This window comes from Molothrus ater, chromosome 18, assembly GCF_012460135.2.
Source record: "Molothrus ater isolate BHLD 08-10-18 breed brown headed cowbird chromosome 18, BPBGC_Mater_1.1, whole genome shotgun sequence".
NCBI classification, from domain to species: Eukaryota; Metazoa; Chordata; class Aves; order Passeriformes; family Icteridae; genus Molothrus; species Molothrus ater.
This window is the reverse complement of record NC_050495.2, coordinates 811,443-825,236: the sequence shown is the minus strand read 5'-3', so window position 1 is coordinate 825,236 and position 13,794 is coordinate 811,443. Positions and strand designations below refer to the sequence as shown.

Here is a 13,794-nt window from a genome sequence, read left to right as displayed (position 1 = left end):
TTTACCAGCACAGCCCTGACAGCCCCTCTCATATTGGTTCATTTCTGATACAAAGGAGCTGCTAACGTGTTCTGCACTGAGAACTGAGCTGGTTCTGGGGGAATAGAACAACACTTCTGACATCTATTCCATGAACTGGGGGATTTGTAGTACTCCAAGCCTCCCCTTTTTTAAACAAACCACCCCAGACCCATATTTCCCAGATGTAACCATGTTCAGTTGATTTCTGCTGATGTTCTTCAGCTCCCCAGATTCATGAGCCACACTGGAAAGCTCGTTTTCCCCAGCCAAATCTCACAGAGTGCAGCAGAACAAGAGCAAGGCAGCAGTGCAGCCCCAAAGAGTGCAGCTCCAGTGTCAGAGCTCCCTGATGTCCGCAGTCTCCAGGTGATGAGGAGGGGAGGCAGAGCCCTCCCAGCAGGACAAGCCGAGCACAGCAGTGCAGCCTGCCTGGACAGGGACCCCGGGGCTGTGCCAGGGCCCCGTGCCCGCCAGCAGAGCCCCGCACGCTGCTCACACCGCTCCAAGGCGCTGCTGCTCCAGCCACACCTGGGCCAGGCTCTGGGATGGCTCTGGCGGGAGGATAACAGGCCTTGAGTGCATCAAACCTGAAATAACAGATGGCTGCAAAGGCCACTCGTGTGGGTAATGCTTTGCTGGATCTGTCTCTCAGTTTCCTGACACCTGCTCAGGCAATGTGAGTTGATTCTCAAGGCAGAGGATGTTAACTGGAATAATTTTAACAGAAGGAACTATTTTCTTCTTAATATAATCTGCAAGTCCAACAGGAGGTAATAGAGTGCCCTGGAAGTCAATAGTTCTGAAGCACCTGTCTCCACAGTGCCACTGACAATTTTGGGCCATTAGCAAGTCACTTAGCAGCGCAGGAAAGCTATTTTGCCATGCAGAAGATGGAAAAAATTATATTTGCTTGAGTAGCTGATAAACAGGCTATGAAAGTTAATTCCTACTGGCATAGCATGCTGAACACAGCAGAAACCCCAGGAGCAGCCTCTCCCCAGGCAGCAGCACAGGGGTAATTCCACCCAGCCCTGCTGCACAAGCACCTCTGACCAGCTCCTGTTGGGAAAGAACAGCTATTTCCATAAAACAGTAAAGAAATTACCACTTTTTACCACAAAACAAAGACACTGGACTCTCATCTTCTTAGGTCACAGTGTCCAACTCCTGCCTACCTTAATCTTATTTTTACATCAGGACTGAGCAGTGAAAAAGTTGAAATGCAGAGGTCGGATTTCAAAAGAAGAGGTAATTTAGGCTTTGTTTGGTTTTTTAAATTCCTTTTCTCTCATGGTTAGAAGAGAGGGAAAAAGTCAGTTATGAGAAGATTTTAGAAGCTGTTTAAACCAGAATGTGGACAAGGATGTTTTAACTGACAGAACCAGCTATGGAAGGAGGAGTAAAAATGGTAAAAATGTACAATAGGATTCTTTTCAATCTGGCAGAGGAGGTACAAGCTCAGGGCTGGGGTACCATGAAATAGCCACATAATCTAAGGCCTAGAGAAAAGCCCATCTCAGAGTTTTATGCGGCTGGTAACCTTCCTGATCACCACCTGTTTCTGCTATTTAAATGTGATTCAGCTCAGCACGAAGAATAAGATTTGATTTAGCCCAGCACTAGACGAACACAGAGGCAATCTGATGAAATGCCAGTCTTGTTCAAATGTTCTTGCTGTGTAAATTGAGTGCTAATGATCTGGACTCTGCGCCCCTCATGTATTTATGCAGCCCTTTTCATGTTTGCTGGATTATTGTCCATTGATTGGTAGATAAAACTGAGAATAAGAAGCTCATGTAACAAACTCTTAGGCCTTTTGGGGAAAATCTTCCCAATTATCAATAAGCACTGCTTATTCACCACAATTCCACCAGTCCCTGTATTCCCACAATTATCATCATTAAAAATACCAGAGGGAAGCCACAAAGCTTCCCAAGACTTTATAAAACTGGTAACTACAGATGTCCAACCCCAATTTGGGTTTACAAATGCAGAAACAGCATTGATAGTTTATAAAAAAACCCTTACTTTTCTCCAGTATGGGAGGTTTACAAGTTTCTATTTCAACCTTCAATCATTCTCTCACACAGGACTCAGGAAGCATAATTAGAAATTGAATAACTGTAAAAAGAAAAAAAAGCTGCTGTTTTTTTCCACTCATGAATGCATCCAGGCCTAGCACTCAGTAGCTTAAGGCAATTCCAGCTCTCTAATTTCTTTGCTGATTCATCTCCAGAAATGGGAAAACAAATTTAAAAGGCTGCAAGCAGAAAGTATCAATCCTGTTGACTTTAAAACAAATCAGAAGGTTATGTTTATTAGGCCCAGCAAAACAAAACAAAAGCTAATAAGCAAAGAGCTGTATTTGCAGCGTGCATTCAGCCAAGTCCTGCTCCTCGCGCGGGAGCTGCGGATGCTGCACACACTTCACAGATTGCCGTGTCTGTAACAGCACCGAGCCCATCCCAGCAGGACCTGGAACTGGGTTACACCACAGCTCTGAGGCTTCACTTGCTGAAAGCCTTTGCAAGGACTGACATGGAATTATACTTCATGTTTTCCTTTCTCAGCAAAAACACCACCAATAAAGATCTCGCTTCAGTTTCCAATACATGCACCATGCAACTGCAGAAAAACAGCAAAACAAGACAGACTGGAATATTTTCTTCGAACACCAGGAAGCTTTCAGCACCCATGATGGGGAGGAAGAGGAGCCTTCAGCCTGCCCTGGCCAGCAGCACGGGAAAAGAAGGGGAAAAAGGGGAAGCAAGTGTTGAATGAAGCTGAGAAATCCCTAAGGCCCAGCTGAAGCTTTCAAGCTAGAGCAATATTCCATATTTACCCATCATCTATATTTTATCTCCTTCCTTTCCTCCATCTCTCACACTCATACAGAGTCAAGACAAATATTTTTAATTTCCCGAGCTCATTAAAAAACAAAACCTAGGCCTTGCCTCTTATGGGCCAACCACTTTCCAAAATTGAAAACAGTCCATCAGTTCCACATTCACACCTCTAAATCTTCCCTTGTGCAGAGCAGCACAAGATAAAAACCAAGGGTACCTTTCCCTAAATCTTTTAGTATTCAGAAGTTTCTAGAAGGCTGCCCTTGAAGACAATTTCCTATTAGAAAGGGGATAGGGTTTACTCTAGGCACAATTGTTCTGAACCAGAAAAGACTCAGTAGTGATGAGTAATTTTTTACTTTTGGCTGTTTTGCATGTCTGATTCCTCATTTTTGACCTGTATATCCTATATTTTCCATCTGTTCAAGCCATAGTTTCCAGTCCACTGGAGCAAAAGCAATGGTAAAAGCATTTTGCCAGCAGCCCTTGGCCTCACTTCATGAATACAGTTCCAAATCTTGCTGCCACTCAAGGCAGAACTTCAAGAAATAATGGACTGGTTTGAAATAAAAATTAATAGAATTTTTCTCATAAAGCAATTACATTGGGGGAGGGGGGAAGAGACCTTTTCCTCTATCAGAGAGAAGATCAGAATGAGACCAGACAGATGGAGAATATGCCATGAACACAGAAATCACAATTCTGACCAAAAAACCCAACCCAAAACCCCTGAGAGATGCTGTGAGCAGATCCAAGGGAGGAGAGGCTCCCTAGAAGCACAATTAAATAACATTATACCTACTCTGACACTGCAGCAGGTTCCAGTCTGAAAGCCAGGTGCTCTCAGAAAAGGAGGTCAAGAGAAATCAAAACTCAAGAAAGCAACAGCGAGTTGTTACAAGTCTGCTTTTAAAAGGTAACACCAAAGTGCTGTCTTTAAGACAAGAATGCCACACTTTTCATTTTGAACTGATAGTCACTCCCTATTTTTAGCTTATTTTTTGTTTTATGCTACCTTAGATCTCCGAATAAAAAGCTACAATTCAAACACATCTTCTCCTTTTTGTTCCAGAAAATTCATTTTAGAAGTAATCCTTAAAAAGTTCAGGTGCTGCATTTTCATGCTAATTTAAACAAAGCAAGGTTTTTGAAAATTTTATAAACCCATATGTAACAATTATCATGGTTGTAACCAGCTCCACTTTTAATAGATTACAGCTCATGGAAACAGAGATGCTTTGAAGTGAGATCTCTAAGGCTCTACATTTACAGAGTAAAAACAATAAACATTTTTTACCTTAATTGCTTTTAATGTTTATATTTAAACCTATTTTCAAATGTAGCAGAAGTTGCCATGTCTGCTGCTGTGATTAAGTCATTAGTACAGAGAATAAAAGACAAAGCCATCCCTGAACATTTGCTATGAGGAGCTTTGATTGGCTGCTTGAAATCAGTACTCAGGACACAATTTAAATCTTAGATTGACTCAGAAGATGAGCAACTGATATGGTGAGGAGATGTGCTTGTTCTCCACCCGATGAAAAAGAAATAATTGCCCTTGAGGTTATTCAGTTTGTACATCACACACCTTCGCAGGGAAAAGGTCCTGATTTTAGGGCAAACCATTTCCCCACAAATCCCCCACAAATCTCCCCGGGGAAGGGGAAAAAAGTTACTGGGTTGAGCTCTCAGTACTGAGGTGCCCAATCTGAGCTCCTCCTTAGTCCAGCCAAGGCAGACATGAGATCCATGAATGTTCCATTTCCAACCTGGCCCCATTTTCTGCTGGAAGGGGAGATGTGTAACCGCCAGAGAAAGGAGTTTCCTCTCAGGATTTCTTAGGTGGCAGCTCCAAAGTGTCCCTGGTGCTCAGCACAGCTGGGTACGAATGCAGTTCCCAGTCTGTGGCATTTGTACAAGTGGGGAGGTCACTGCTCCCTCCTAGGATGCACCTGCTGTTTTAGGAACACTCTGGGAGCTTTGGCACACCCACCACTTCTGGGACAAACACCTGAGACAAGTCAGTCTCACTCCAGAAGCCAGAGTGTGACACTGACCTTCAGCTCAGGAGGAGGTGGCACGAGTCATTGGTAAGAGATCAAAAACGGAATAATCTCTGCAGACACGGATTTCCCACACATCAGCCCCACAGCCCTTGCTTACAGTGCTAAACACAGGGGCAAGCTTGGAAAGAAAAGACCCTGGACAGTCTCCCTTGCAGGCACACACACCTGCTCCATGCCCCAGCCCAGTCCTCACTGGTCTGGCTTGGACTGTACTGGTGCTTCCAGGGAGCTGCCCCTGGAACAGCTCAGTGCTTGGACAGAATGAGGTGAACCAATGTGGCACCTAATGTCACATCCAAACACCAACCACCACCCCCCTGGGGCACTTTCTCACTTTCAGAAATTGTTTTGGTAGATCAATAATCTTTAGGAACCTCAAACATCCCGCAATACAGAACAGAGCTCACGACAAGCTGGGGAGAGATGCTGAAACATGTGAATCCTACATAAATGCCCAATTCTTGCTCATTTCCTGTAAATAACTCTGTGGATTTAAGCTTCATTAATCTCAACATGAGTCCAGTGAGAGATAGGGGAACTGCAAACTCCAGCTCTCAAGAATTTAGATGTTATCACCTCTTAGTACATAGATATATCCCAGCTCTACCATTTCAATTTTTGTGAGCATTCCTCAAAGGAGAACTTCAGGAAGAGGCCTCTCACTCTATGAGACACATCTCAGACAATTCATACAGTATCAGATTGGAGAGCAGCAACTGATGGACTGTTAGGCCATTTACACAGAGAAAGTGACTTCCAAGAGCAGAGAAACAAAAAGTAAGGTACCAAAGAAACACAAAGCAGCCTTACCTCAGTGTGAACTGATCTTCTGTCGAGTTTTTAGCAACAGATACAAGGAAAGTCAGAATGTCCCCTTGCTTGACAGTCTTTGGTGCATACTGGATGACAATATTATTATCCAATCTCATTTCAGTTAAAGAAGGGGCAGCATGTGTCTGGTAAAGGAAAACACTTCCAATCCTCTGCAGGGGAGGTCCCGACTCATCGATGTCGTTGCGCCCCGAGCGGATCCCGTTGCTTTTCCTGACGTCCTCCTTGGCGCACTCCCCTCTCTCATCCCCTGCTTGGATGGAGTAGTAGAGCTCCACGGGGCTGCCCTCAGACCTCTCCAGCTGCTTCTTGCGGCCAGCCACCACGGTGGGGGGGTTGAACCAGCTGGGCAGCAGCTCCAGCTGCGCCACGCAGAGCCCCAGGTCCCCCCGCAGGCGGCAGCTGCCGCGCACCTCGCGCGTCTCGCGGAAGGCGAACACGCGCAGGCAGGGCAGCCGCTCCGCGGGGCTGTACTCGTCCCAGTCCCTGCCCACGATGTAGAACAGCACCTGCACCCGGGGCTTGCTCAGGTAGATCTTGCTGCTCAGGATGTAGGCCTGCAGCTTCCAGTTAAAGGAGAACTTGTTGGTAGATCCAAAGGGATTTGAAGACAGCATTAAGTCCTGGGGCACTGGCTGTTCAATGGAAAAAGGCCCATAGCTGGCGTTTAACACGGGTGGGCTCTTGGATTTGTAGATCAGAAAGGATTCCACCCGGGACTGCAGGCTGGAGTTCCTCATAATATCCTGGTTGGCTTCCTTAAGAAAGAAGGAAACGTCGGCATTGTGGATGCGGTAGGTCACCGGCAAGTAAGTGGGCAGCAAAGAAAACCTCTGGATGCTCTCCAGGATCCCTCGACTCTCAGTCACTGTTGGAAGGAAAGCAGAGTTTAAGAGATCAGATCTCCAAGTCATCCTGTGACATAACCTGGCTGACTTTACTGAGGGGCTGGACAGTGCTGCAGCTGGGATTAGTGGCAATAAACTCCATCAGTCCATGCAGAGGTGGCCTAGGCTGACAATGATTTATCCAATCAGCTTGGAAAACAATGCTTTATGATACATTCTGCATGACAGCCAGATTAAAAGAAGTAGCTTGTGGAGGTTTACATGTGCCAAAGGTCACATCTGCACTGCAATGAACATTTATCATCAAAGTGACCCAGTCAGCACCTGCAACCCCAGATCACTGCACAGGCACATCTGAAAAACCTGATCATTACAGCCAGCTCCACCTGTGCAGGAATCCAATGCAATGATTTTACATCAAATGCTGCAAATGGACTGCCCAGAGTTCACTTCAACCTTCTCAGCACTCTCAAGCAATACATGGACTCTAAATGGTTGCCTCCATAAGGCTGAATTTCACTTTAGAAATATTTGGCACAATAGCCATTTACACAACAGCTCCTTTACATCACTCTGGGAGGATTTCAAAAGGAGTTGTATTTGCATCCAATTCACAGTCCCTTCTATTCACTTTATACATGAATAAAGGGTTTTTCTGTAAATCACCATCAGGATTTCTTGTTGCCTAACCCTCCACTGTCCCCTCACCCAGCTGCATTATCTGGAGGCTGTACCTCACTGCACGCAAAGAGCATTTCCAGTGGCCCTGAGCCTCTCCCACTGCAGGGCACCTATTTTAACTCTGCCAGCCAGCAATTACCTGAGGCAGGCAAGCTCTGCTTCCTTTCTAGGAAATGGCAGTCCCAAAGAATACAGAAACGTTAAAAATACAGATGCAAATACAGTGTCACCTTTCCCACTTGAACAGCTGACCTTTGTGCTCACATTCTCTACCCTAATTATGAAATAAATTGCCTTTTTATTTTCCCCACAGCAAATTCAAGTCCTTTCCCTTATTCAGAAAGGGGACAAAGGCATCCAAAGACAACCCAGTTTCTCAAGCTCTAATTCACAAATGCTTTAGTAGTCTTTATTTTTTTGTTCAGCATCTGACCTAAATATTTATCTGCTCATGAGTACTGTGGTGGCCTAAACTGATGCCACTTACTGCTAACCATGAATCTTCCATTTAAGTGCTGCAGCCAACCTCAGACAAGCCATTTTTCCTGTGCTGCTGTCCAAAAATTAAAGTGTTTCTTTCCCCTTACCCTTTGTCTGTCTGTAGACTGCAAACATAACCGACTTGTCTTATTTATGTAGGAGCAGCACCTCAAACACCAAAGCTGTGATTTTGGTTAGGGTCTCCAGGCCTAACACAATGCAAAACAGAGTGAGGTTTTAAAAAGAGAAGGGCAAGAGACTCTCTAGATGCAAAAGCAAAACTATCTGGCTTCTTAAAAGAAAATAATCCACAAAATCCCCTAAAAATCAGCAACAAACCAAAACAAACTAACCCTAGATAAGGGTGGGCATCCTCAGAAGGAACCAATCTCAGAATGGAAGAGACCAGGAAGAAAGGATTACACAGGAGTTTCAGAGCCTCACAAAATCCCTCTCTACACCTTGAAAATGAGGAATTCCTCTTCCAATAAACAACTGCAATAAAACCTTACATTACAAAGTTTAATTAAGGTCCCCTCAAACCCCAAAGACCTGGAAATAAATTCTATCTGAAGGACCAGGAAAATGGCCCCAGCACACAGGAGCATCTGAGACTGTAAACTGCAAGAGCACTGAAAACCTGAAATCCTGTGACCCCCAGAGGGGGCAAATTCATCTGAGATCTGCTACAAAGACCATTTTTCATAAAGACTGAACTGCAGAGCTTTCTTCCACACAAAACCACCTTCATTTTAGCCTTAGAGTGGGAGCCGAATGCTCTAAAGGCTTTCTCTAGACACTGATGGAGAGCAAGCGCAGTTTTTCAAGCCCTTTTTCTGGACAATCCTCCAGCAAAGATTCCTGCCAGCCCTGCTGGCTTTGGGGCAGGGAGCTGCAGGGCTGGAGCTCTGCTCTGTTGCACTCCTCAGCTCACCCAGCCCACAGCACCCTTCCCCATCCAATGCCCCATTTATGAATTCCACACTCATTTCATCCTCCCAACGTCTTGGCAAAGCACAGCAAGGCATCACAGAAGCAACTTGAAGAGGAAGAAACTCTGAGTATTCAATTTTTTATTCCCCTTATTTTGATTGCAGCTCCCTCCCTTGTGTTCCACAGGGAAAAGTACATTATTTTTATATTAAAATTAACAGAGTGTTTCACCTCATAATTTTTTAATCATTTATTTTAGTGCTTAATTATCTGAGGGATTAAAAACTTTTCCTCTGCATTCCCCATCCCCACAGGACAATGTTCCTCAGATTCTGTAAATCAGTGACTCTTCAGAACAGGAGAGCAACACAAACAGGGAAAAATAAAGGAAGAGAAGGTGAATTGAAAGCCTATGAAAAGCAGAACCAACCTCACAGCTGGAATAAATGCACTGGCTTTACATTTCTGGTCCCCTCAAAGTGCCCTTCCCCCAGCACCAGCTGGGAATGCACACTGGATTGGAACTGGTTTGTGCTGGAAGCTGACAGCAGCTTTCCAAACAGCCAAAGGCCAAAAATCCAAACCATTTTAAACTTTTATCTGGGGAGAGTTATAATCAGCACAAACAAAAAAAGAGTCTCAAAAACAACACTGAGCTCTGCTGTACCATCTGGATTTTGACCGTGAAAGTTTATTAAGGATTCAGAAGGATAGGAAATTAAAAACAAAAACAACTATCAGCGTCCTTAATTACAACCATGACTATTTCTGTAAAAATTATGCATGTTTTTACAAAGGCAGAATTGCAGAAGATTACCATTTTGTTTGTTATTGAGTGAGACTCAGCAGAAAAGCAATGTTTTAAAGATTTAAATTATATAATCTATCCTAAATATTACATTCCATCTATACCATCATAACCCAAGTTCCACTGGAATAACCCTCCTGAATGTTAAGTCAAGGGTGACACAGTGACTCTCTCACTGTAAGTACATCAAACAAAACAAAGGACGGGGAACTGAAGCGCTCCTAAGGAAACAGCATCAAGACAAAAGGTAAACCCAAGAGCTGCCATTGACCTTCCCTGTCCTCCTGTGTCTGGAAACGTCTCCACACAGAGACCTTGGCTGCAGAAGAAGCAGCGCTCTGCTTCCAGGAGAGGATGCCCAGCAGGGTGAGGAACCCAGCCAGCCCTGGTGCGGATGCCCTGCTCAGGCCAGGAGTGACCATTTCTCAGCGTCACAGGGACCGTCTGACCCCTCCTGCTCTGGAGTCTGCTGAGGATTGCAGTCTGTGGCCGCCTGAGGTGTTACCACAGGATGGTTTTCTGTCCTCTCTTCTCAGTAAGCCTTCCTCTGGCTGAGACAGTTTAAAAAATACTCGCCGTTGATGGAAGAAGCAACTGATTTGTAGGTCAGTGAATCTGAAAGCCTCTGAGGCAAAGGCAGCACGTTCAGTTTGCTCCTGCACAAACCCCTCAATGCCCCTGCTGCACTCACCTTTCAGTCACGCTGCCTTCCCCATGAGGGCACTCATTCTGTACTGCACCCTGGCTAAAATCCTCCCCTCTTTACTCCTCAAGTGCCATGGAACAGCAGCTCTCAGCCAGGGACAAACCACTCCTCACAGCTCAGCTCTACTGCAGCTATTGACCATGGCTTCAGAAAACTGAAGGACTCTGCCAGCCCACTAACTCCATTCTCTATTGCCAGATCCTTGGGATTTCAGCCCTCACAGTTACTTTATTTTTAAAACAGTTCAATCCACAATCATCCAGCATTCATGAGATATAAAACTCTTCCAATCAATTATATAATGCTACTATTAAAAAAAAGTAAATTGTCTTTTTCTGGTAGATTGAAGGGAACAACTTCTTAGGGAAATTGCCTTCCCAGCTGCAGGCTCAGGCTGGTAACGCAATAGATGGAATTTGTTGCTGTATCTTGGGGATTGAGATAAGTGGTTCTTTTCAGCAAGGCCAGAAATTTTACCTTTTTAGTTCATTTCAGCTGCTCTCCTTGAATCTTCTCAACACTTCTGCTCTTCAAGGTTTGCTATGAGTTGAAATAATTTCAGCAAAAGTATCTAGAAAAAAAATTCGGCTAGCATGATATATTTTCAGCTCTGGAAAGTAATGCTGTGGGAGATGTCTGCTCCAATGAAACTTCAGGCTCACTTCTGAAAAATTAAGATATTTCAGCCTTAACCCAGTTAAGTGGCTGAATCTGCTAATGCTCAAAAGGGAGGCATTTTAAAGCCAAGCTATGAACAGAGTGAGCCCCTTCCCCAGGTGCAGCTCAGACAGTTTGCACCGGGGGATGATCTGCTCTGCCCCTTGGAGGCACGACACAGAGGGTTCAGACTGTGAAGATCTGAGTAGGATCATTTCCATCCCGAAGGGTTTGTAGGCTGCTTGTCCTGTTCCTTCCTCAGGTTCCAGCATCCTCCAGAGCCAAACCGGAGCCTACCAAGGATGATTCCCCATCTTCCTTCTTTTGCCAGCCTTGTGGCAGCTTCAGCTTCCTCAGCACCATTAGCAGTGCACTTTTCACTTCTGGATTAAGGCTTTACTGCCAGCAGCTTTGTGACACAGTGGCAAGAAGTAAGGGGAGGCTGAGGACTAAACCAGTCTGATTTTCCTGTAGACTTCCCCTACTTTACCATATGAAATTAAGAAAACCCCAAGCCCACAATAAATACACAAAACCAACCCCCACCAAAGCACCCACCCTCCTGTTGAACAGCTGGCACAGGCAGGTGGGGAGGCTGAGCCATCCCTCCTCCAGCACAGACACAGAGTGAGGGTCACCCCTGCCCCAGCTACAGCCCAAGGGCGTTTCTGCTCTGCAGGTGAACTTGTCCAAAGGAGCTTTTCCTTATGGATGCACAATTGTATTTAAAAGTCTCCAGTGATCCCAATATTCCCCACACAGCTGTGCAACACAAGGTAGAAACAGCAATTGATCACTATCCAGTAATTCACTATTCACACTGATTTCCTATTATTCTTCACCTCCTTGCTTGGAAGAGGAAAAGCAGCATAATCTGCACTCAAAGAACCCAGCCTACCTGCAGCAAGAACCCTGATCTCTCCTCCCTGTGCTGTGGCACCACTGAAGAACAGTTCCCAGAAAAACCTCCTGCTTTTGGGAACCAGCAGCATTCTAAAGGGCAAGAACCCAGAGAGCAGTGATAAGGCCAAATCGATGTGTCACGAAGAGGGAGGCAAAAATAGAACCCTGCAACCCAAGAGTCGTGCATTTATCTGTAACAAATTAAAAAGAAAAATGGCTTCAAGGCCCAAAATCACCAATTTCTTTTTAAGTCCTCTCCTTATTAGCATTTCAGACTGCTCTGCCTGCTTCACTTTATAATGTTCCCTGTGACTGTTTCATCCTTGGGAAATTATCATTCTTCTCCAAGAGCAACGCTGTTCCTAACCTGCCAACTTCTCCCTCTTCCCCCAGTTACTCCAGCTCTCATTCCAGTTCTGCATCTCTCTGCAGACCTTTTAGAAAGTCAGGGAAAGATGATTTAGACATCAAGGCTGCAGACCACACTGAAAAGCTTCTTGGTGAAAAGGTGACTCTTCATTTCTTGTAAGATAATGTCAAACAAGTTAGAGTATTTTAAAGAGTAAAATATACAGTTAACAACAGCAGATGCTGAATAAAGCAAATTGAACTTCACAAAGGTGCAGACAAATCACCTGTACCATCACTTCTAAAAGGACTGCACATTTTCAAACCATTCTTTTTGTGAAAACTACCAAGCATCACTACTGCAGTGAGAAACCAAGAATTTGTCAGTGTTGAGTCAGACAAAGAAGGAAGTGCTCTGAGCCAAGATGCTTAAACTTCAGGAGGATCTCCCTGACCAGAAAGACCATCAGTTATTGATGTGTTTAAACAGAGGCCTTTGCAAGGGGAAACATCACAGCCTGCCCAGCAAAGGACATTTGAGCTTTGTTATGTTACATTCAGAAGGTTTGCTGCAAAGGGAGCTCTTGCTCCACCAGAGAAGAGCCAGCAGCACAGAAACAATCTCAGGCCCTAGCATGAGCCGGTCTCTGATGCTTCCAAAGCAGGGCAATAAACCAAAGCCAACAGGAATGCATCATTTTCACAAGCCCGACCATCAGGAGCTCCTGGGGGCTGCCCTGAAGGACAATTCTGGAGCTCAGTCTCGGCACCAAAGGGTTTGCAGCCTGGCCAGGTGCAGTGAGAGCAGGCAGTGACCCCAGGGTGCAGCAGCTGCAGCCCCAGGAGCCCTGGGCTCACCCACTGCTGCTGCCCCTCTCGTGTCCGGGCTGGGCAGGGCTCCCTGGCACACACACACACTCTGCAAACCCAGCTGCCTTCATGGGCCTCACCAACACGCACGCCAAGGCCTCGTGACAACAGCACTGAGCTCTGATGACACAATATTTGCTTTGAATATCGCGTTTTACTGAAGCTTATTCAGACTTTTGTAAATTAATCATTGATATTAGAACACATGACACCTCATCATTCAGTAGGAGAGAGATGAGCGATCCTGAAGGTGTTTTATTATTCACACTGACAGATAGATAAAGAAATAATTTAAATAAAAAGGCCTCTGAGGAACACATACACCTTTATATTATCAAGTGATACAAAAATGATCAGAGAAAGATCATATAACAAAGGCAAGCTCCCACCTGAAAAAGCAGCAAAGTAATAATTACAGAGAAAAGTATTTAGATAAAAGGATATGACACTGTTTCACAAAATGATGTCAGCCTGAACATGAAAGGGCAAAGCAGTGATGGGCACCACAAAGTTTACAGTGAGAAAAATCAGGAAAAAAAAAAAGACCAAACAATAAATAAACCAAACTCACAGCCACACTGACCACTGGGGAATAGGAAAGAGGGGCAGAGGAGGATTAGTGTGACAGTCCAGGCACAGGGCACCAGTGAGCACAGAGGGCTGGCCCAGGCCATCAGCTGCAGGTGACTGGGGGAGGTACCAGACAGGTGAGAGGCACCACAGCCACAGGTAGCAGCCAGGTGAGAGGCACCATGGCTGCAGGTAGCAGCCAGGTGAGAGGCTGCAGGTAGCAGCC

At 45.2% G+C, this 13,794-nt stretch overlaps 1 protein-coding gene across 3 annotated transcripts in view; it reads right to left on the bottom strand.

Annotated features, from left to right (window-relative positions):
• The window catches only part of TMEM132D (transmembrane protein 132D), a 192,079-nt gene that overhangs the window by 140,910 nt on the left and 37,375 nt on the right, over positions 1 to 13,794 (bottom strand). For 2 of the 3 annotated variants that reach the window (XM_036393398.2, XM_036393397.2), the window contains exon 2: positions 5,744 to 6,632. The exons of the other annotated variant lie outside the window; for it this stretch is intronic. In XM_036393398.2, the coding sequence (XP_036249291.1) occupies positions 5,744 to 6,632 (889 nt within the window). The remainder of the gene's footprint in view (positions 1 to 5,743; positions 6,633 to 13,794) is intronic. 3 annotated transcript variants of the gene reach the window in all.